Source organism: Notolepis coatsorum (genome assembly GCF_963971535.1).
Source record: "Notolepis coatsorum genome assembly, chromosome: 1".
Lineage (NCBI taxonomy): Eukaryota > Metazoa > Chordata > Actinopteri > Aulopiformes > Paralepididae > Notolepis > Notolepis coatsorum.
This window is the reverse complement of record NC_140165.1, coordinates 24,979,244-25,003,286: the sequence shown is the minus strand read 5'-3', so window position 1 is coordinate 25,003,286 and position 24,043 is coordinate 24,979,244. Positions and strand designations below refer to the sequence as shown.

Genomic DNA, 24,043 nt, shown 5'->3' with positions numbered 1-24,043 from the left:
ACAGACCTAGTGAAATGGAAGGGAAGCTAAGCGCTGTGTGACGTACCGTGCAGCCGTCCTGGAGGACGGTGTATCTGAGGCGGTTGTTGCCCTGAGCTCGGAGCTCCTGGCCATTGGAGCCCTTGAGGACGAGGGCCTTCTTCAGGTTGGTGCTGGTCTCGTCCTTGTAGGCCACGCTGTTCTTGCAGTGGAAGGTGAGGGTCTGGTGCGCCTCCCGGGACAGCAGCCTCAGCAGCTTCATCTGCACGGCCACCACGTTGGACTTCTCCCCCGGGTTCCCGTAGCCAAACTGAAACCATCACATTGACGTGATGCAGGGGTGAATGAATGAAAACTTTATTTAACAGATTGCAGAATGGGTACAATACAGTACGGCTCAATACACACAATTGTTAAGGGGATGCAGACCTGAGAAAGACGTTTGTCTTGTTTACATCAGGGTCCCCCATTTTCAATTCATATAGACATTTATGACATACACAACATACATGACATTTATGGCATAGGGACATATAGGTATTTAGTACTGATACATTTGTGACATAAACGGTATTCAAATATACAGTACTGTTACCCCTAGATCCTGACAGAGTATATACATATGATGGGGAGGGGACTGTACATTAGGAGGGGGTGGGTGGGTGGGAGAGAAATATACATACGGCGGGGAGGGAATATATACATGCGGTGGGGAGGAGACTGTCTATTAGGAGGTGGTGGGGGTTTTGGGCATTTACAGTGTAAAGTACTTGAGTAATTGTACTTTGTTACAATACTTACGTACTGTTTTTGGGGGATTTGTACTTTACTCTAGTGTTATTAGGTTTGTTTACTTGTACTTTTACTCAATTACATTTCAGAGAAAAAAAAACATACTTTTTACTCCTTACATTTAAAATGCAGACCTACAAAGTACAAAGTACAAATCTCGCAGGTCCAACCTTTTTAATTAGTATATTTGTTTCTCTGGCCGAACTAACGTTAACGTTATTAATCCTGCGGCCGCACTTTATTTAAAAACAGCCAATCAAATCCCCATCAATGGAAAATGAACCCGCCCATACCCATGCTGATTGGTCCTTGTGCAACACTAGAAAGCGGGTATCTTTGATTAAACACCTGCTATCAGAAGAATAGACGGTCAGAAAAAAAGTTTTTACTTTTACTTTTTAGTACTTAAGTACATTTAAAAATAGAAACTTTTTACCTTGTACTCAAGTGTGTTTTTAGCCAGATACTCTGACTTTTACTTGAGTAAGATTTTGAGACGGTAACCATACTTTCACTTAAGTATAATTTCTGGGTACTTTTTACACCACTGACGTGATGTTACCATCCATGGATCACACCCTGACTCTGAACCACTAACCCCAGACTACAACGTATACTATGTATATTATGACCGAGAGGGTATACAAAGCCTCACCTGCACCCGTCTACTGTTTACTTTGATTCATATTTCTACGTATGTTCAGATTCAAAATAGTTTTTGTATCACCTATATTTATGTCTCTCTTTTATTAACCTGCCCATACCTGTACCTCCCCTCCCCTCTCCTGCTATGACACCTGAATTTCCCCAAGGGGATCAATAAAGGAATATCGTATCTTATCTTTCTGTTACTTACTCTAGTTCCTCCATTGATGTTGGCTCCGAACCAGATGGGTTTGGTCGCACTTGGAGCAGATTTTGTCCACCAGGTTTTGCGTGGAATACCGGCCGGGTTGGCAGAGATGCAGGTTTCGCCACTCTCCATATTGCAGAAGACCTTGATGGCATCCCTTACACTTCCCTGGTTGGGATCAATCCAGTATTCACCTATGTTAACCCCCCCCCCAAAAAATTAAAAAAATTATTAAAGATACATATAAAAAAAATAAAGTAGTGATATGTAGTATAAAAAAAAATAGTTGATCCAAAACTAGAACATGGCAACTCACACGGTTGAATAATCTGATTGCATCGGAGCTGAGTAGTTTTGAATAACTTAAAGGGATATTGTTATAAGTCAGCAGTTACCTCTATCTAAAGTCATCTACAAGTAAACTATCACTCGATGAAGGAACCGCCTCCCATTGCCAAAAGAAGGTCTAACATACCTATAAATACTTATTACACACTACAAAATGTATTACGTGGCTCATAATAGCCCTTAAACAGCATTGCCAATTTCAACAGACCCCTGCCCCTTTGATGTGAGTTCTAGGTATTGACAATGCAGATACTACGGAACGTAGACCAATCTCGGTCACTCTCTTTGTCTGGGAACGCCCAAAACCAAATTCGGTCACGCCCCATTTTGCGCGACATCCAGGCTTTTTTTACTGTCAGCGTTTGGGAATTTCATGTTGACAGGTAGGTGAAGTGAAATTATACTTATTTTAGAATATATATATAAAATTTCATGAGTATTCATCTATATTTAGTCATCTAAAGACTATTAGATATGAACGTATGTACCAGTAAAAAGTGGGAATCCCTAGAATGTGTTTTGGGCGACGGTCTTTACAAGTGTGTGGGGGTAGGCTCTCTAATCAACTTGACGTTATACACAACACTTTCTGTTGTCAGTAGATGGCAGCATTGGTTTAAAAGGTGAACATTTTATGACTACAAAATGACTACAAATCCCAAGACCTTTATCACCTAGTTGTTAGGTCAGCACCGGATTAGGAAAACGTGATCTCAACACAGGAGCGTTAAACTATTAATGCGACCTGCATAGTGACCGAGAATGGTCACCTAATTATCTTAACAAAAGTGCATCATTAGCATTATGTTTGTTGTCTAAAGGGAAACATAATGGTACAATTTAAGATTTTAATGTTATCCACATATAAAGGACAAATAAAACATTGTTAATTTGTAAGAAACCTCAATGAAAACGGCGCAGGGTAAGTTATATTCGCTATTGTTATGAAAATGTGATAGAATCCTATAAAAATGTGGACGCATTTGGTCACTGTGACGATTAGTACATATATACCCTACCACATGGCCCCTAATGGCCACCACAACTCAACGTGTAGATAGATAGGCAGTGGGAGCCAGCAGATCACCAGGGTTATAAAGTGGGCACCTCCCTTCACTGGTGTTTCGTCAAGGTAGGCCCATGGCAATCAGCTCAACAATTAGTCCCAACATCCCAGAACCTTACTTGTAGATGATTTACATTTACATAGAGGTAAGACTGCTAAAACATGACTAATTCTACGAGTGAAACATAAAAAATATAAAACATCATTACGAGAAGAACTCTGACCCACCACTATTCTTGAGGGGGTAGCACTCCTTGAGGTCTTGGCAGCTCTTGGCCGGGTTGGTCTTGCTACCATCCGGACTGCGGAGGTTCTGCAGGTGCCCGCTGAGGGTCTTCAGTGTGGCCTGGACGCCGCTGTCTGCCCGGCGGAGGTCCGAGGCCCGGTTGGGGAGGGCTTCGTCCTCGTTGAACTCGGGAGGAGGAGGCTTGGCGGAAGCATCCTCGTACTCACCGTACTCTGTGGCGGTTCCCTCTGTGTCGTAGTCAAAGAGGTTACCGAAGAGGTCATCCACGGCCGCGGTAGGGGGTCCAGGGGGCCCTGGGGGGCCAGGAGGGCCAGCGTTCCCGGCTGGGCCCTGACAAAGAAGACAGGAGAAATAACAACATTTATTAAAGACCCTGTGTGTAATTTCTTTGAGTATATACTGTACATTTTGGCTGTACTTGTACTGTATGCATACATATTCCGGAAGAGTTTGGCTTTGTAGATGTACAACACGGGTATAAAGTGTCATAAATAGGGATGTCCCGATCGCATTTCTTTTGCTCCAGATCCGATCCCGATCATGTGATTTTGAGTATCTGCCGATACCGCTTTTGCCCCCGATCCACTGTGTGGCAGTGAAAGGGTTAACCTTCTGTGTATTGTCTCAGTGAACGGGTTAACCGTTTGGTAGTGCGGGCAGTGAAAGGTTTATTATTTCCCTTGGGGAACTTCATCCTCTGCATTTGACTCATCCTAACTATTTAGGAGCAGTGGTTCAGCCTCACACAGTGCGGCACCCAAGGACCAACTCCAGCTGTAAAGCCAGTACCTCAGTCAAGGGCAATGGCAGGAAACCTACAGTAGCATGCATGTCTTTTATGGTGTGGGAGGAAACCAGAGTACCCAGAGGAAACCCACACAAACACGGGGAGCACATGCAAACTCCACACAGAAAGGGGTTGAACAGGGTTTGAACCCAGGACCTTCTTGCTGTGAGGCAAACTTGCTAACCACTGATAGTGGTAAAGTACACAATAGTAAAAAAAAACAGTAAGAAGGTTATTTTTGGTATTAGTTATTTTATTCTTATTTCAGATATTGATTGAATAGATGTGTTTTTTTTACTAGTGATTATTATGATCCTGTTCTCACATTTTTGCTGCCAACATAACCTTAACCCTTTCACTACCACACTACAGAAGGTTAACCTAAATAATGTCCTCACCTGTGGTCCCAGGTCCCCGCTGGTTCCTCTGGTCCCGGGCGTCCCCATGGCTCCAGGATGTCCAATATGTCCCTCTTTTCCAGGGGGTCCCGTTACTCCTGGAGGACCCTACGAGATTATGAGAGAAAGAGGGGTTAATTTTGCATTGAAAATATCATCTCTATAATAATATAATCTACATCTACAAAACATTCCTGTGCACTTACAGCTTTTCCTTATTAAAAGCTACATATACATTTTGCATAAAAACATTGTTATTTTAAGCCTCATTGTTCTATATTGGCCTTTGGTCATTTGGAACAATGGAAGAGTATGGCACTATAATATTGTCAGCATGTACTCGTGCTAATCGGTACTCATGTTAAAGGAACACGCCAACATTTTTGGAAATTAGCTTACCGTCTTCTCCAGAGAGAGAAGATAGATACCACTTTCCTCTCTGTGAATGCGTTCAGTAGAAAGCTATCTGGCAGCATGTTAGCCTAGCTTAGTACAATGAATGGAAGCGGACATGGCCGGTTAGCCTTTGGGAGAGGTGTTAGTTGGACAATGCCTAGGCTAACCGGCCATGTCCGCTTCCATTCATTGTGCTAAGCTAGGCTAACGTGCAGCCAGATAGCTTTCTCCTGAACGCACAGACAGGAAACTGGTACCTATCTTCTTGTCTCTCTCTCTAGAAGACGATAAGCTTTCCCAAAATGTTAGCGTGTTCCTTTAACTTGACTTGACTTTTAACCTCATGGCGCGTCTCGGCGGTGTAAGCCTGAACCAGTGAAAGCCAATCACTAGTAATATTCAATAGCAAGTTTTACTTTCATCATCATCGTCGTCAAGTTAGTTAACATCTTTCAAATGGTGGATATCACCCTTTTTGGAGTGAAACTCCTTCACTCACTCTGGGTCCAGCTGGTCCGGTGATGCCCCGAGCTCCAGCGTCTCCTGTGGCCCCCTAGAACACATACACTTTACATTTCATCGTCTGGTTGCTGCTGCACTTAATATCACGTTGCAACCATTGTTTAGATGCACAACTTATAATGAAGCCTTCTACAAAACAAAACAAGGCATATTGTTAACTGATTTAATCTAATTTAAACCCATTACATATAACATAAAACATACAAACACACATGATGTGTGTTTAAATATGTTTAAGTTAAGTATTGTGTGATTTTGTGTGAAGGGCGGACTAGCAAAGTAAGATTTTCATTGTATGGCAAACTGTCTGTTTAACTGTGCATATGACAATAAACAATCTTGAATCTTGAATCTTGATGCGTTATTATGGTACCAACAGGTTGCATTTAGTTGGATAGAGTCATTCTTATTCTTAACAGTCCTTTTCATCGATGCTAGAAACATAACTAGACTCCAGCCCAGATATTGCACAATACATATATTCAAAGTGTACTTAATTGCAGATGTGTGATATAAATCAGATGTGAATACATTTTTGCCTGTGATGATAGTATGAAAGTATATTTTTTTAGGATTAATTAAAGAATTGATTTTCTAAGTATTTTAACTGATTTGATAACACAGTAATGTGATTATGTTTTAAATATGTTTGTTTGTTAGATCTATAAACTACAGTATAAGCATCAGCGTTTTCACACCCGCCTTGTGTAGTCTGGTTAAATCCAACCCTGGAACGTTTACACCCTGTGGTGCAGTTTGTTTTGGGGTTGGTGTGAAACATCGGAATCGAACTCAGGTCCACACCAAACAACTATACCCTGGTCCGCCAGATTGAGGTGGTCTCTGTCCACTTCCAAGTGAACCCTGGAGCGGTTTGTTTGAGGTGTGAAAGCACTCAGACCAAAAGCAGGAAGAGACCAGAATTTTTGTTCCCCCCATCGTCATAAGGTTGTCATTTTCGCTGCTGTTAAATTCAGAATAGCCAAATAATGTTGTGATACTAAACAAACACCAGTTTGGTTCGTTTGTGAATTGGTAACGTGAAACATAACCAAACCAATAAAAACTTCAACGAAAAGGAACAGTTTCACTTTTGATTCGGCCCGTTTCAAACACATGTTAATGTGAAAGCGCTAATTCTCCCAAACTAGGTTGTTACTATAGTCCAGTCTAATCTAGGCTATACTAGTCCTAATCTTGTCTAGGCTGTACAAGTCATAGTCTTGTCTAGGCTGTGCAAGTCATAGTCTTGTCTAGGCTGTACAAGTCATAGTCTTGTCTAGGCTATACAAGTCATAGTCTTGTCTAGGCTATACAAGTCGACAAGTTCGACTTTTCCAGCGCATTTAATACCATCCAGCCACTGCAGCTAGAGGAGAAGCTCACTGGGATGCAGCTGGACCGGGGAATGGTGGCCTGGATCATCGACTACCTCACCAGCAGACCTCAGTACGTGAGACTTCAGGGCAGCCAATCAGAGGTGCTGGTGAGCAACACCGGTGCTCCCCAGGGTACCGTGCTGTCACCCTTTTTGTTTACCCTCTACACCTCCGACTTCTGCTACAACACAAGAACGTGCCACCTGCAGAAGTTCTCCGATGACTCCTCCATCGTCAGCTACATTGTGGATGACGATGAGGCTGAATAAAGGGCCCTGGTGGAGAGCTTCGTAGGGTGGTCGGACAGTAACCAGCTCCAACTCAACGTCAGCAAGACAAAGGAGCTGGTGGTGGACTATCGGAGAGGCAGGAAGGGTCCCCCTTCTCCCATAATCCTCGGAGGGGAGGAGGTAGAGATGGTGGAGTCCTACAAGTTCCTCGGAGTTCACCTGAACAATAAACTGGACTGGTCGGACAACACTGAGGCCCTCTACAGGAAGGGACAGAGTAGGCTGTTCTTCCTGAGGAGACTCAGGTCGTTCAATGTGTGCAACCAACTGCTGCTATCCTTCTACCAGTCGGTTGTAGCCAGCATCCTCTTTATTGCTGTGGTGTGCTGGGGGGGCAACATCAACTCGAGGTACTCCAGCAAGCTGAACAAGCTGGTGAAGAAGGCTAGCTCATTAGTGGGTGGTGAGCTGGATAACCTAGAGGTGGTGGCTGAGAGGAGGATGAGGAAAAAGCTAGAAGCCATCCTGGAGAACCCCTCTCACCCCCTCTACGAGGAGCTAGCCAGAATGAAGAGCACGTTCAGCCTAAGACTCATCCCACCCGACACACCACAAACCGCCTGGGCCGGTCCTTTATACCGGCAGCCATCAGGCTCTACAACAAAGGGCTTGGGCGGCCGGATCTGCTGCCAGAACTATCACTGTCAGAACTCTGGACTTGAGAACTAGAGAACTAGAGACTCACATCACCGTACTGACTATCTTGTATTTTGCACTAGAGACTAATATCACTGGACTCTCATCACTGGACTATCTTGTGTTTGTAATTTTTTTTAATATTATATTGTATTTGTATCTATACTTTAAGTGTACCTATAGTGTATATAGGACTGTGACGCTATGTATCCCCCACCCTGTACCCCCCCCCCCCCCACCATGCTGCTTTGACACCCGAATTTCCCCAAGGGGATCAATAAAGGATCATCTTATCTTATCTTAAGTCATATTCTTGTCTAGGCTATACAAGTCATATTCTTGTCTAGGCTATACTAGTCCTAATCTTGTCTAGGCTGTACAAGTCCTAATCTTGTCTAGGCTGTACAAGTCCTAATCTTGTCTAGGCTGTACAAGTCCTAATCTTGTCTAGGCTGTACAAGTCCTAATCTTGTCTAGGCTGTACAAGTCCTAATCTTGTCTAGGCTGTACAGTACAAGTCCTAGTCTTGGGGAAATTATCAAGTTGTCCAAGTCTAATGTAGTTATAATGTTTTGGAGTCTAATTATCTAATAGTCTAATGGTCCAGGCCTGTGGTCACATACCACTCAACTAAGACCAGTCTAGTCTAGTTTTGTCTTAACTTGTACCTTTATTAATCCCCTTGGGGGAACTGTGTCCTCTGCATCCTCACTATGTAGGAGCAGTGGGCAGCCACACGGCGTCCACACTGTGACCGTGATGTGCTGCAGATGGGTCGTGTGTTCGAGGCGTGCGAGAGTGTCATACTTACAGTCATGCCTGGTAAACCGTGGAGCCCTGTGAACCCTCTGTGACCCTTCTGACCCCGTTCTCCTTGCCTTCCACTCGCTCCCTTATCTCCGAGTGGTCCCTGGGGCCCCTGGATAGTCAAGACAAGGGTGATTGGAGACGGCCATTATGGATTACGGGCGGATCAACTCGGAGCAGTAACACCACAGCTTACGACCTTTCACCCGTTAGCTCGGACATCTTACACCCAGAGAAGCGTGAGCTGTAGGAGATGTAGAAGCAGTGGCCTTACCGCTTTCCCTCGAACTCCAGACTCTCCAGAGGATCCGGGGACACCGCGAGCACCCTAAACCACAGAGTTAAGATGTTAGAGGTTAAGATACGGCAGAGACTTAGACTATCTATCTATCTATCTATCTATCTATCTATCTATCTATCTATCTATCTATCTATCTATCTATCTATCTATCTATCTATCTATCTATCTATCTATCTATCTATCTATCTATCTATCTATCTATCTCTCTCTCTCTCTCTCTCTCTCTCTCTCTCTCTCTCTCTCTCTCTCTCTCTCTCTCTCTCTCTCTCTCTCTCTCTCTCTCTCTCTCTCTCTCTCTCTCTCTCTCTCTCTCTCTCTCTCTCTCTCTCTCTCTCTCCTCTCTCTCTCTCTCTATCTATCTATCTATCTATCTATCTATCTATCTATCTATCTATCTATCTATCTATCTATCTATCTATCTATCTATCTATCTATCTATCTATCTACTCTCTCTCTCTCTCTCTCTCTCTCTCTCTCTCTCTCTCTCTCTCTCTCTCTCTCTCTCTCTCTCTCTCTCTCTCTCTCTCTCTCTCTCTCTCTCTCTCTCTCTCTCTCTATCTCTCTCTCTCTCTATCTATCTATCTATCTATCTATCTATCTATCTATCTATCTATCTATCTATCTATCTATCTATCTATCTATCTATCTATCTATCTATCTATCTATCTATCTTTTTACCCATGAAGCACAACAACAGGGCTTAAAGGTATTTCACAGTAGAAAAGAAAAGAAAATGGTGGCTTATGCTAGCTCATCAACTTTCTATTTTTCAACCTAAAATATGTTTCTGACTAGTATGAACTACTTTTTATAAACTAGTTTGACAGTTTGATCTGAACTTAGTTTAGATGGTACGGCGTACGATAAATAGAATAATTATCTAAGCATACCATTGTTTTGGTCATGCTGGTGCTCTAGTGCGAGATATAATGGCTGAAAGTTATCAATAGCACCTTTAAATCACACTGTACTGAATGGGATTGAAACAGAAACTGGTGATGCATCGAGCATTTAATCGAGAGGTGACTTTGGATATTTAACTTGTGCTTTAGACTTGTGCTTTTCAAACTCACATTTTCTCCCTGACTGCCTTGTCCCCCAGTAGTACCAACAGGCCCCTTCAGGTCCATGAGAGCCCACAGTGCCAGCAAGACCCTCTGCTCCAGGGTTCCCTCTTTCTCCCTAAAAAACACACACAAATATCAATCATCTCTGTACACACTAGGGGTGTCTCACGATTAATCGACAGAATTTATTTAAAAAATAATTTTTATTAAAATTGATCAGGCTGGTGGCTGTTAACCTCTTAACAAGTGGATGACAAGATGACATTCTGAAGTTTCTGATTCCAGAAAAAAATTCACTTCTAGTGCTAAAGTAATAGAGTAACATAGGTCTGAACTTGAGTTGCAGATGTTCCAGCGCATGTATTCTGATGGAAATGCAACAGAAGAGCACACACACACACACACACACACACACACACACACACACACACACACACACACACACACACACACACACACACACACACACACACACACACACACACACACACACACACACACACACACACACACACACACACACACACACACACACACACACACACACACACACACACACACACACACACACACACACACACACACACATAATCCCTTCCCAAGTTGAAAAAAAAGTACAATAAGTATACCAGTATTTTCTGAAATTTGATATATCCAGAAAGTGGCCATTTTCGTTTTCGTTTTTGAGGACTGCATACTTCTTTTGCAAACCAAGATACTATACTTTATACTTATAGCACATGCATGAGCCTGGTCTCTTTTGAAAGATGACATTCAGTAGTTTCTGATACAATAAAGAAAATTAACCTTTAGTGCTAATGCCATAGAGTAACATAGGTCTGAACTTGTTACTCATGTTTTTCTGTAGTAGTTAGTAGTCCAGAAGTAGTATTTCCAAAAAGATTGGTATGGCTGAGAAAAGACTGGGTCCATAGCCTGAAGTCTTGTGTAGTACATGTCCAAATTTCATATAAATCCGTTCAGAAATGAGTGATTAGAAGCGGTTTTGGTAAAAAGTGAGAGAGCTCAGAAAACAATTTTCTCATAGACTTCAATGCATTCTACGGAGAATTCTCTTCCTGTTTTGGCTCATGACTTTTCACCTAGATCCCTGATTCCCTCATTCCCATGTGGGGTATCATTGGATATATATATATATATATATATATATATATATATATATATATATATTGTATTAAAATATATGCACACCCGAGCCGCTAGACGTCAAATTGCCGGTGGGCAAATCGTCCTCAAGAGGGCCCACATGTGGGCCGTTGCATGCTAAGAGGCTAAAGTTGTGTTAAATTGAAAGCACTTAAGTTGTTCTTAATGTGTTAACAATTATGCTTAAATATAATGAAATCATACTTTTGATGTATTTTTGGTTACTTAGTTTTGCTTACCAAAATAGTACACTTTTAATACGTTTACTAAAGTACAACTTAATTTTATTATATATATGTGAACTTACCGGTAGATTACACTTACAACATATTAATGACTATCATACTAAACACATTTGAATTAGTACATGAAAGCCCATACATACAAATACATTGCAAGCATAGATTGTTTCACTGGAGTTCTGTTGCTAGGCAAGTTTGGACCCATGTTTATTTCCTGTCAGTTGTTGGTATTAGCTAACATTGCAACAGGAAGTAAACTTGAGTCTATTTGGAATGTTTATGTTGTGAAGATAAAGCCCTCTTTACTCTCAGAAAAGTACATACAGTATGGGTAGAAACATACGTTTAACACACTTAATATATACAAAAAATATACTCTCTGTATGGAAAAAAATGCTCATTTGTGACGAATTTTGTCTTACCCTGACTCCTAGGAAGCCATCCCTGCCTGGGGACCCGTCCCCTCCAGCTAGACCCTGGATGGATAAAGACAAACCACCACACCATTGTGTTCAACAGGCAGAGATTTGATTTTCACTCACAAAGCAACTACTGTACACATTAGATAAATACTACAAAATGTCCATTGAGATGACGCAAGAGAATGTCTTAACTCTTTCAGCGCCAATCACGACTATAGTCGGGTTATCTCGCCATGCGTTGAGCGCCAGGACCCCGAAAACCAGAGTATAGTCGGGTTTTCATCGTTTTTTTCTTTTATTCGATTTTAATATTCTATACAGTCTCACGGACCTCGGCGTATCATTGGGACTCATTCTGAGACCTCGAGATTGCAATGCCGGCAGAATCCTGCTAGGTGGCAGTATCGCCTACCCTTTGAAATCTTATTTCATACTGTGTGTTACATTTTATATGGTCCGGGCGGAGAAATGGGACCCGGGCAAGTGAAAGGCTTCATTCGAGCCACTTGGAACACGTCCAGCACACTTGATGCATAGTTTGTCCCATTTCATGTCATGGACATCAATACTGGAAATTGCGATCAGACCATTGGAATATTCATTTTGGAATACCTCCTAGCAAAGGTAAGGACTATATGACATCAATCCTACTTTGATCCTACAATGATTTCACATCAATCGCAAGGATCATATCACGTACTCCAAAACGTATGCCGTTGCTGACGATCAGAGCATCACAAAACGACCCCCCCCCCCCATTGATGCCTTCATGATGAAACATAATACCTATTATATACCTTTGATTTGGAAATAGTATCGTGTCCAGGCGAGCAACGCAAACGACTTTTACAAAATGCATATAGCGCTCCATAACTCAGCTTCCAGGAATTAGCCCGGATCACTCTGAAACTATACAATATTTACCACGGGATAAAACGCAAGCGTATACATGAAAAAAATTACTCTTTTTTACATGTTGGACGAGAGATAGTGACTGTCAAATGAGCCATAGTATTGTCTCCATAGCTATAATATAGAATATAGATATAGCTCTGCAAACATCGTGACGCACCATGAAAATGACCATCTTTTAAAGCGTGGCGCAGAGAGAGCAGGGATGGGGGTACACTCTGGCGCTGAATGAGTTAATGGTATGAATGACAACAATGATTGTAAACAGGGGTTGGATATTCATTGACTATATAAAGGCAGATAGAATGTTTGAAAAAGTTCCATTTTGGGGATTTGAATGCTATAATAGTGGTTTCCAGATGGTATTTAAATGTGTATTTGGATTAGAACATAATATTTGAATATATTTGAACAAATACATGTGTTCTGGATGAAGTGAAGTGGAAACTTTATTCCTGGCATATTCTGCTCGGCACAATACTGTGTGATGACTAATGAGAAGGACAGACCTGAGGACCGGCGTCTCCTCTTGGACCTCTGGCTCCAGATAAACCCACTCCACCAGCAGGTCCTTTGGTGCCCTGAATACCGGCGGTACCAGCTTTGCCTGGTGCACCCTGAAAAAAAAGAAAAAAATTAACAGTGGTCAGAGCCAACACTGGCAGAAAAGCCCCATGGATTTCACACATTTTACATTATTATGTGTTTCTAGTGCGTTTTGTGAGACTTTGTTGTGGATCATTTTAACCATTGTAAGAGATAGGTTCAATTCAGTCTATGTCTGATAGGTTCAATTCATTCTATATGTCTGAACATGTACTTTGAGTCATGAGTTTCTAAAATAATTTTGATTGCAATGAACCTTTAGCTACCATACCAGGCTGTACCAAGTACTAGACACTGGTAGTGCGGAGTTGGACTTGAGCCAACTCAATAAAACATGTCCAGATACACCCAGCATGACACCCTTGGTAACATGACTATTATTTATGCATTGTTTAAACAGTGGGTTGGTTTATTCCAGTAAAGGAACCTTCTTGCAACAGATTCTGCTTGACCCAAGCGTTTTCTTCAAAATAACTTAAAGATTTCAGGAGCCTAAGTCAGATACTTTGATCTGATTAAGTTTGAGTATTCCTTTGATTCAACAACTTGACATGTGATTTACTTGATTCCACTCGTTTCACGTTCCACGTGTTGCAACTTTTCTTTCACATGTTATCTGTGCTGGGCAGCGGTGAACTATATGTAGCTCTACGTTGGGTCATAGTTTAGGTACAGATGAAGCCTTTAGTTTTCATCGACACATTTTATAAAACGAGGCATACAATATAATACTATGTATTTGAGCCAAAACATGTGGTCAGAACACAGTGCATTTTGTCCATTCGCTCTCATTCTCTCTCTGCCTCTCTCCCTTTGTCGAGGGCGGAGCTCTTCCTGAATGAACAGAAAGCAGGCACGTCGGCACGTTGTCACCAGCTGTATTCGAGCGCCCCCGCTGGTCATTGTTACCGTTAACGATGCCCAAACGTCCCCAAACAGTGGTTCCATGACTATTTTTGGCTTCATCTGTAGTTACTAATTACAAACTACACTATTTTCCTGATTCCACCTCAACTCCCTGTCCCCTCCTTAAAACACACCTTTTGGTATGCCTGAGTGAGATTTTGCCTGCCCTGGGCCCCGTTCCTTGTACCTGGATAACTGAGTTAGCCGGATAACTTTAACTGGATAACTGAGTTAGCCGGACTTTCCGGTTCCCCGTACGTGGATTTTCCAAATCACCATGACAACAGATCCAAAAGTTTGAGCCTGGTCGAAAGCAGAGTTTAAGTTCAAGTTAGCCTGAACCATCGCCACGCCCCCGCAAAGAAGTGACAGCCCGTTTCCTGAAACTATTCCCACAGTCTACGATCTGCATTATACCATTCTGAATTACGTTTTTGTGCTCCATTCTTCCAGAGGGGGCTTTTGAAATGTAAAATAGACCCAAAATGCTGATACTAAATTCACTTTGTCCTAAATAATGCACGTTATATATACCGTGGCGCTCGCTCGTGCGATGTACACATTATGTGGTTATTTTAATTGTAACTGGGATTAAGATGTCTGATGAGATGCGCTGTTTGACGGATTTGAGAAATTGAATGAGCCGTTGACGTCACATTAATGAATGAGGATAAAGAGATAAACTTCATTCAAAACAAAGGATATTCTAAACACGGGTCTCTCGTTCATTAATGTATAAACAATGAATTTATCCCATCTGGCACAGTGGTGCAGCGGTAGTGCTCAAGCCTGCCAACCCAGCGAGCGGGGTTAAAAACCCGGTGTTTCCAATATAATTTTTTTGAATATAATATTAATGATTATACGCCAAAGTAGCCTGGTTTTAAGTTAAAATATTATAAATCTACATGCATTGAGGATGTCATTCTTTATATAGCTCTCAACGTGCACCAAATTGAATTATTCCTATATTGCAAAAAGAAGGAAAAGACTAGGGTCTCGAACCCCGGTCGTCTGCGTGATAGTCAAAACAACAACCCGTTAGACCACATTGGAGATAAGTTAAAGATCGACTATACATCAATCAATGGGTAAGAGAGCCGTATCGTAATTCTGTATAAGTTTAACTAATTATTTTCGCTAGCAAAATCTCATTTGATTATTCAATCCAGCAGGCAAGTTTAAAGAAATATAATCTGATTGATTGAGGTAATGAGGGACTTAAAATTAGCCTATAGATAACGCATTTAACTTGTCGGCGAGGCGATTGAGCCGTATTGCAATCTGTCAATAAAGTTTTAAATCAATTAATCAATCAATGCCGTTAGAGAATCAGGATCTCTGCCATCGATACGTGCTGGCTTTTCGCCTGAAGCGGCCGCGCGCATTTAGCCTGAGTCGCAAGTCTGGCTTGAGTTAACGAGACTGAATCCACCTTCGAGGAACAGGAAAATCCCGGCTTCGAACATCGGGTTAACTGAAGCTGGATAATGACATCTTGATCGACTTAGTTGAACCAGGTACAAGAAACAGGGCCCTGGTCCCTAAATCAAACATAGTTTTAGTTTGACAAACACTTTTTTTGTTAGAATAGTTAAGATTTCGCTTGTCTACTTTTCATTGTGAAGGTTTTAGAGTAGTTTCATCGTGAAGTATAGTAGTTTGGTACAATCTACCATTTTAGAGTAGTTTCATCGTGAAGTATAGTAGTTTGGTACAAACTACCGTTTTAGAGTAGTTTCCACAACACTGCATATGATCACTGTCAGTCTATGGAATGGGGAAAATATTGTCTCCAAGATCTGAGGCTAACGTATAGCCACTCAATATTATTGGCCATTGAATAAAGATCTTCATTTAGATTTTTTTTAAGCCTATTTAAAAAAATAAAAAAATAAGCGAATTTCCTGTTTGCAAACGCTAACACAGATGGCCTTGTGGACAACACGCAGCAAGCTACTTCCTCTCTTCTCGTATCGGCATTTTAACCTTTACAAATGTACAGAATGACTAAAAGACATTTTCTTCTTGTTGTTGGTCTCATTATTTTTCAACCATTGCAATAGAGAAATGTGCTTCTGTTGGGGATATGGATATTATCAAGCCCAACATGATGTGATCAGGCAGTTCATAGGTCAGTGTTGTGAGCAGGAATACGTACACCAGGACCCGGAAGTCCCATCATGCCTCTATCTCCTCTGAGTCCCGGCAGACCCACAATGCCTCTCATTCCTGTGGTCCCAGCAGGTCCTTGAGGTCCATCAGGGCCCTGTCAAAAAAGGAAGGAAGAATGGAGAAGAAGAAGGAATAACTATATTATATTTGACAGGGGCACCTGCAGTAGTTTAAAACTGCACTACGGTAGTTTTGGGATAGAAGTATGCACTTCTGAAAAGTCAAAATAGTGTGTGATATCTTTATAACTGAATTATTAAAGTGTCCCAAGAGGAGAACTGGATCCCTGGAAAACAGTATGAAGATGTTTTTTTTATTTACACTTTAAGTACAGCATTTTGGTTTAGTGGTCAACCAATATATATTGGATTGCTGATAGTATCTGTTTATTATAACCACCTTTTGTAGGCTCAGTTTTAATGCTAGATCAAAAATGATGGTATCATATTAAACTAGAGATAACAATGAATTGTCTAATCACTCATGCTACTGTACATGTAGCTCATCCAGAAAGGGGCTAAAGAGGACACACAGATAGTTCACAGATATTTGGGATATTTATATCCAAAGGTTAGCAATATTTTGTCAGGCTAGATTTGAACCAACTCTATATTAATTTGGGCTAATGTTATCAACCAGCTAAGCTAGCTAGTTAAAATAGCTAACATTAGTGAACTTAAGTTCAGAAATGTTGTATCTCTTTTATTATTATTATTACCTGTTTATATCTCCTCACTGTTAGATTGGAATATTGGAACCTATTCAACTCGATCGAATGACTGGATGGTTCTTAGGGTTCCTCAGATTTGTTCTGAGCTACTGTAGGGAAGTCAGCTTTTCCCTTTGATGCCTCTAACTCATGGAATGTCCTTCAACTCACACTAAAATTGGAGGTTCTCCCTTCCCTTGGAATGTTTAAATGTATGATTTCAGACCATTGTGTGACTACCTGTAACTGTTTTAGTTGATATTTTAAAATGATTTTTAAACGTTTTTAATTTGTTTTACTCTGGTGTTTAAATTTCTGTGAATATTGTTTTTATTATGTACTGTACAATCGTCGTTTCTGTAAATGAGGGAACCCTCAGATGCTTACGATTTTAAATAAAGGTTGAAATGAAAAATGAAAAAAAATATTATTATTATTATTATTATTATTATTAGTGTGGGTGACCTGGCGAAGCCAGGTTGCCACCCACACTGTTGTTCTTGTTACTCTTTTTATTTCTTCTTCTTTATTCCACCGATTTTGCCAACACCACTCGTGCCAGAGCGTTCGCGCCCCATACACGTGAAAGGTATCAAAACGAGCAGCTTGCCTATGGCAACAGCGGTATTCGAACTCGTAAAGTTTCACTGCACCGTCTGGCTACGAATCGACTTTAAACTGTAAAATTTCGGTCCCATTGGAAATGCATTGCAATTTAGAGTGTAGCAGCTGAAATAATCTTTTTTCCCCTACCTTGGGTGAATTGCGAGTGTGATCTCAATTTTGGACGTAGAAATAAAACAAACACATCAAAACGATGACACGGCTGTCAGTCCGCTCACAAAAGAAAAATAAATGGAATTGGACATTTCTATCTCAACTGACGACCATTTGTTTGAAGGTTCTCCTCTCCATTGACCGCCATGCAAATCCACTCTAGGAATCTCTTTTTTCCAACTCTTTTTTACCCTTCTGTTCCGATCGCCGAAGGAGTGCCACAATATCGCACGAATGCCACAATATCGCACACAACCCTTCGCCTACTCGTTGTAGTGCTCTTGTGCGAGTCACAACGCTTCATCTCTTATAGTTTTCTTTTAATCAACGTGACAATGCAGTCATGCATCTGCCTCCATAGAAATGCATTGGATAGAAAATGCAAGTCATAGTGATTGCGTCACCTGTGTGGCTCGTGGCTCACTCATGATTGGTTCAGCCTAACAGCTGTGTGGCTCGTGGCTGAGCTGCCAATGACCTCATCCACTTTAACCCATCATTGCCCATCACTGTGTTGCAGTACTGAATTGCTGGACAGCGCCCTCTGTCTTGTGGGTTGTGTCATTGTACTCAGTAGGGATATCCTCTTTCATTTTTCATTGGTCGATGTTGACCACCTTTCATTGGTCGATGTTGACCACTCCCCCGATCCTTAGACCACGCCCCCTTAGGCCACACCCCCTCAGTGTATCTCTTGAACCGTTTGTCGTAGAGACTTGCGGATTGTGCCATTGTACTCAGTAGGGATATCCTCCATTTTTCATTGGTCGATGTTGACCACCTTTCATTGGTCGATGTTGACCACTCCCCCGATCCTTAGACCACGCCCCCTTAGGCCACACCCCCTCAGTGTATCTCTTGAACCGTTTGTCGTAGAGACTTGCGGATTGTGCCATTGGTCGATGTTGACCACCTTTCATTGGTCGATGTTGACCACTCCCCTGATCCTTAGACCACGCCCCCTTAGGCCACACCCCCTCAGTGTATCTCTTGAACCGTTTGTCGTAGAGACTTGCGGATTGTGCCATTGTACTCGGTAGGGATATCCTCTTTCATTGGTCGATGTTGACCACTCCCCCGATCATTAGACCACGCCCCCTTAGGCCACACCCCCTTACATTGGTCAATGTTGACTACTCCCCCGATCCTTAGACCACGCCCCCTTAGGCCACACCCCCTCAGTGTATCTCTTGAACCGTTTGTCGTAGAGACTTGCGGATTGTGCCATTGGTCGATGTTGACCACCTTTCATTGGTCGATGTTGACCACTCCCCCGATCCTTAGACCACGCCCCCTTAGGCCACACCCCCTCAGAGTATCTCTTGAACCGTTTGTCGTAGAGACTTGCGGATTGTGCCATTGTACTCGGTAGGGATATCCTCTTTCATTGGTCGATGTTGACCACTCCCCCGATCATTAGACCACGCCCCTTAGGCCACACCCCCTTTCAAAAACTCGGAAAAATCCAAAAACTCGGAAAAATCTAAAATCCGAAAAAGTTCAAAAACTCGGAAAAATCCCAAAACCCGAAAACTCGGAAAAATCCGAAAAATTCGAACACTCGGAAAAATCGAAAAAGTTCAAAAACTCGGAAAAATCCCAAAACTCGGAAAAATCCCAAAACTCGGAAACATCAAAAATCCGAAAAAGTTCAAAAACTCGTTAAAGTCCGAAAACCCGGAAAAATCCAAAAACTCTGAAAATTCCTAAAACTCGGAAACATCAAAAATCCGAAAAAGTTCAAAAACTCGGAAAAGTCCGAAAACCCGAAAACTCGGAAAAATCCAAAGACTCAGAAAATTTCGAAAACTCGGAAACATCAAAAATCCGAAAAAGTCTGGTAACCCGAAAACTCGGAAAAATCCAAAAACTCTGAAAATTTCGAAAACTCGGAAACATCAAAAATCCGAAAAAGTTCAAAAACTCGTTAAAGTCCGAAAACCCGGAAAAATCCAAAAACTCTGAAAATTCCTAAAACTCGGAAACATCAAAAATCCGAAAAAGTTCAAAAACTCGGAAAAGTCCGAAAACCCGAAAACTCTGAAAAATCCGAAAACTCTGAAAAGTCCGATCTTCAAATGGTCTATGTTGACCACTCCCCTGATCCTTAGGCCACGCCCCCTTTTTGTATCCTTTGAACCGTTTGTCATAGAGACTCGCGAGAGACCCTCTCCCCCGTTGGCCGGCGGTGCACAGGCGTCACCCACACTTTCACAATTTCCCCCGCGCGGAATTGTCTAGTTATTATTATTATTATTATTATTATTATTATTATTATTATTATTATTATTATTATTATTATTATTATTATTATTATTATTATTATTATTATTATTATTATTATTATTATCAATTAGTTGTATTTGATCAGATACAAAAAAAATTACTGTGCCCAGCGGTTGCGTCCGCAAGTCGGCCGCAGTCAATTAGTGCAAATCACACCAGAAGATTACATTTCTTCATATTATCACAGTTTGAATGTTTAATAACATGTCTACTATAAAAGCAAACAGTTATAGTATCTCTAATAGTAACATTTATTTGTTTATTTGTGTGTGACTTTGGTCATTGCGTGGAGGCGGGGACACATTTGCATGCGAATCAAGACGAGTGCTTTCGTTGGCCTCTGAGTTTCGAGCGACACCCATAAATAACACACATGGCTCTGTTGATATTATTTGTTTTTAGACGCTCGCCGCAGCTGTGAACAAACTTTCGGCTTCAGGAAACAACAGCAATTGATCCAATGGATTTAATGAATGAGTACATAATATTATTGGACTTAATATAGTTGTTTATTTTGAATGTCTGTGTGTGGTACATGCCCTGTTGGACAGTGACAAGTAGCGTTCAAATAACGTTACGGTCACCGCATTTAAACAGCATCCTAACCTCTTAGAATTCCGACGGCCCGACCTCGGACGTCCCGTTGCATCACATCGTTGATATATGAAAGCTAAAATGGACGCCGTTTGATTGACACCCCGCTTGACATAATCGTGCCTCCAATCTCGGGTTATAAAACCAAACAGCCAACGGGTGTCAGTTTAGAACTTTCGTCACTTTCATTTATTCATTTCGACACCAAATGTATACTACATGTACACAAAACATTTTTAGAAACAAAGAAATTTTTATTTTTGTTTAGGATCAGACATTCTTTTTGTTTGTGGTTTTACATTCAATGTATAATGAGTACAAGTTTAAATACCTACTATCAAAGTTAAATACCTACTATCAAAGTTAAGTACACCGAAACCAGTCCTAAGTACTTCTGTCATTGTGCATGTCTTGCATGTCTTGTTATTACCAAGACAAAGAAGACATTAACGAACATTCCATGCCAGAAATTTTTTATTTGACAATCTCATCAATCTGCGCCGCTTCCTAAGGCTGTGGAAAACACTATAAAAAAAATTCTGAATATCTCTATTGTCTTAAAAACAGAAAGGTTCTAGATACAGTACCTTTTTTGAGTCACTGACAGATGACAGCTAATCCAGTAGGGGAGTGGTTAGGGGAGTGGTTAGGGGAGTGGTTAGGGGAGGATTTAAAAGCTATTGTTTACACCTAGTACCCAACTGCCAAGGTGCCAAACTTTAGATTTCACTTTCTCAGCTTTTCTCTGCGCTGAGACTAGATTAAAATAAGCATATACTGTATATTCTTCAAATATTTCCAGATTTCAATGTATGACACGTCATTTGAAAGCTTACATTCTGTACTTTCACAATCTGTAAACATCTGGAAAATGCTGATGGAGACACGTGGTCACAATCGCTGGTCGCGGTCACATGTTGGTCGACCACTGTTTTGCTTACAGTATGTTCACATCTTTGAGGAGAGGTCTACGATATATATTAGAGGTCTAGGAGATACTCTATTAGAGGTCTAGGAGATACTCTAAGAGAGGTCTAGGAGACACTCTAAGGTCTAGGAGACACTCTATTAGAGGTCTAGGAGATACTCTAAGAGAGGTCTAGGAGACACTCTAAGGTCTAGGAGACACTCTAAGAGAGGTCTAGGAGACACTCTAAGGTCTAGGAGATACTCTAAGGTCTAGGAGACACTCTAAGGTCTAGGAGACACTCTAAGAGAGGTCTAGGAGACACTCTAAGGTCTAGGAGACACTCTAAGGTCTAGGAGACACTCTAAGAGAGGTCTAGGAGACACTCTAAGGTCTAGGAGACACTCTAAGAGAGGTCTAGGAGACACTCTAAGATCTAGGAGACACTCTAAGAGAGGTCTAGGAGACACTCTAAGGTCTAGGAGACACTCTAAGAGAGGTATAGGAGACACTCTAAGGTCTAGGAGACACTCTAAGGTCTAGGAGACACTCTAAGAGAGGTCTAGGAGACACTCTAGGGTCTAGGAGACACTCTAAGATCTAGGAGACACTCTAAGAGAGGTCTAGGAGACACTCTAAGGTCTAGGAGACACTCTAAGAGAGGTCTAGGAGATACTCTAAGATCTAGGAGACACTCTAAGAGAGGTCTAGGAGACACTCTAAGGTCTAGGAGACATTCTAAGAGAGGTCTAGGAGACACTCTAAGGTCTAGGAGACACTCTAAGGGAGGTCTAGGAGACACTCTAAGGTCTAGGAGACACTCTAAGAGAGGTCTAGGAGACACTCTAAGGTCTAGGAGACACTCTAAGAGAGGTCTAGGAGACACTCTAAGGTCTAGGAGACACTCTAAGAGAGGTCTAGGAGACACTCTAAGATCTAGGAGACACTCTAAGAGAGGTCTAGGAGACACTCTAAGGTCTAGGAGACACTCTAAGAGAGGTCTAGGAGACACTCTAAGGTCTAGGAGACACTCTAAGGTCTAGGAGACACTCTAAGAGAGGTCTAGAAGACACTCTAAGGTCTAGGAGACACTCTAAGAGAGGTCTAGGAGACACTCTAAGGTCTAGGAGACACTCTAAGAGAGGTCTAGGAGACACTCTAAGGTCTAGGAGACACTCTAAGGTCTAGGAGACACTCTAAGAGAGGTCTAGGAGACACTCTAAGGTCTAGGAGACACTCTAAGAGAGGTCTAGGAGACACTCTAAGGTCTAGGAGACACTCTAAGGTCTAGGAGACACTCTAAGAGAGGTCTAGGAGACACTCTAAGAGAGGTCTAGGAGACACTCTAAGAGAGGTCTAGGAGACACTCTAAGGTCTAGGAGACACTCTAAGGTCTAGGAGACACTCTAAGAGAGGTCTAGGAGACACTCTAAGGTCTAGGAGACACTCTAAGAGAGGTCTAGGAGACACTCTAAGGTCTAGGAGACACTCTATTAGAGGTCTAGGAGACACTCTAAGGTCTAGGAGACACTCTAAGGTCTAGGAGACACTCTAAGGTCTAGGAGACATTCTAAGAGAGGTCTAGGAGACAATCTAAGGTCTAGGAGACACTCTAAGAGAGGTCTAAAAGACACTCTAAGATCTAGGAGACACTCTAAGAGAGGTCTAGGAGACACTCTAAGAGAGGTCTAGGAGACACTCTAAGAGAGGTCTATAGGAGACACTCTAAGAGAGGTCTAGGAGACACTCTAAGAGAGGTCTAGGAGACACTCTAAGAGAGGTCTAGGAGACACTCTAAGAGAGGTCTAGGAGACACTCTAAGAGAGGTCTAGGAGACACTCTAAGAGAGGTCTAGGAGACACTCTAAGGTCTAGGAGACACTCTATTAGAGGTCTAAAAGACACTCTAAGGTCTAGGAGACACTCTAAGAGAGGTCTAGGAGACACTCTAAGGTCTAGGAGACACTCTAAGAGAGGTCCCCCAGGGCTCCCTACCACTCCTGTACATATGTTGTACTCTTCTGTCGTGTTCTACTGACCAGTTCCTGTACTCTCATTACAGTATATACTATACACTACAGCACGTCTACGTTTGCACCAACAAAGGGTTTGTTGCACATCTCTCTCACCCACGGCTTGCGTTCCTCAATGACCGACTCACCCCTGGTCCGTCCTCTCCGGAGTCTCCCTTCTCTCCCGCGCCGCCTGCCGTGCCCCGGGCTCCGCTCTCGCCCTGACGACCGAGGGCTCCATTCTCCCCAATGATCCCCGGCGGGCCCCGCTTGCCTGGCGTGCCGATATCACCGGCTGGGCCGACGGCACCCTAGTCACACGTGCGGTACAAGCATTTCATTAATAATAATAATAATAACAACTTTATTTGTATAGCACTTTTCATACAGAGGTTGCAGTTCAAAGTGCTTCACAACAGTAAAAAATACAGGCATAAGCGAGCATAAAAAATTAAAAATGT

At 42.0% G+C, this 24,043-nt stretch overlaps 1 protein-coding gene across 1 annotated transcript in view; it reads right to left on the bottom strand.

Annotated features, from left to right (window-relative positions):
- Positions 1-5,364: 5,364 nt before the first annotated feature.
- LOC311227253 (uncharacterized protein) overlaps positions 5,365-24,043 on the bottom strand; it is a gene marked incomplete at its 5' end in the record, with an annotated part of 101,965 nt that continues 83,286 nt past the window's right edge. The window contains 8 exons of the mRNA XM_084312842.1: positions 5,365-5,419; positions 8,505-8,612; positions 8,775-8,828; positions 9,875-9,983; positions 11,700-11,753; positions 13,121-13,228; positions 16,285-16,392; positions 23,732-23,893. Of these exons, the coding sequence (XP_084168968.1) occupies positions 8,587-8,612; positions 8,775-8,828; positions 9,875-9,983; positions 11,700-11,753; positions 13,121-13,228; positions 16,285-16,392; positions 23,732-23,893 (621 nt within the window). The 3' untranslated portion in view covers positions 5,365-5,419; positions 8,505-8,586. The remainder of the gene's footprint in view (positions 5,420-8,504; positions 8,613-8,774; positions 8,829-9,874; positions 9,984-11,699; positions 11,754-13,120; positions 13,229-16,284; positions 16,393-23,731; positions 23,894-24,043) is intronic.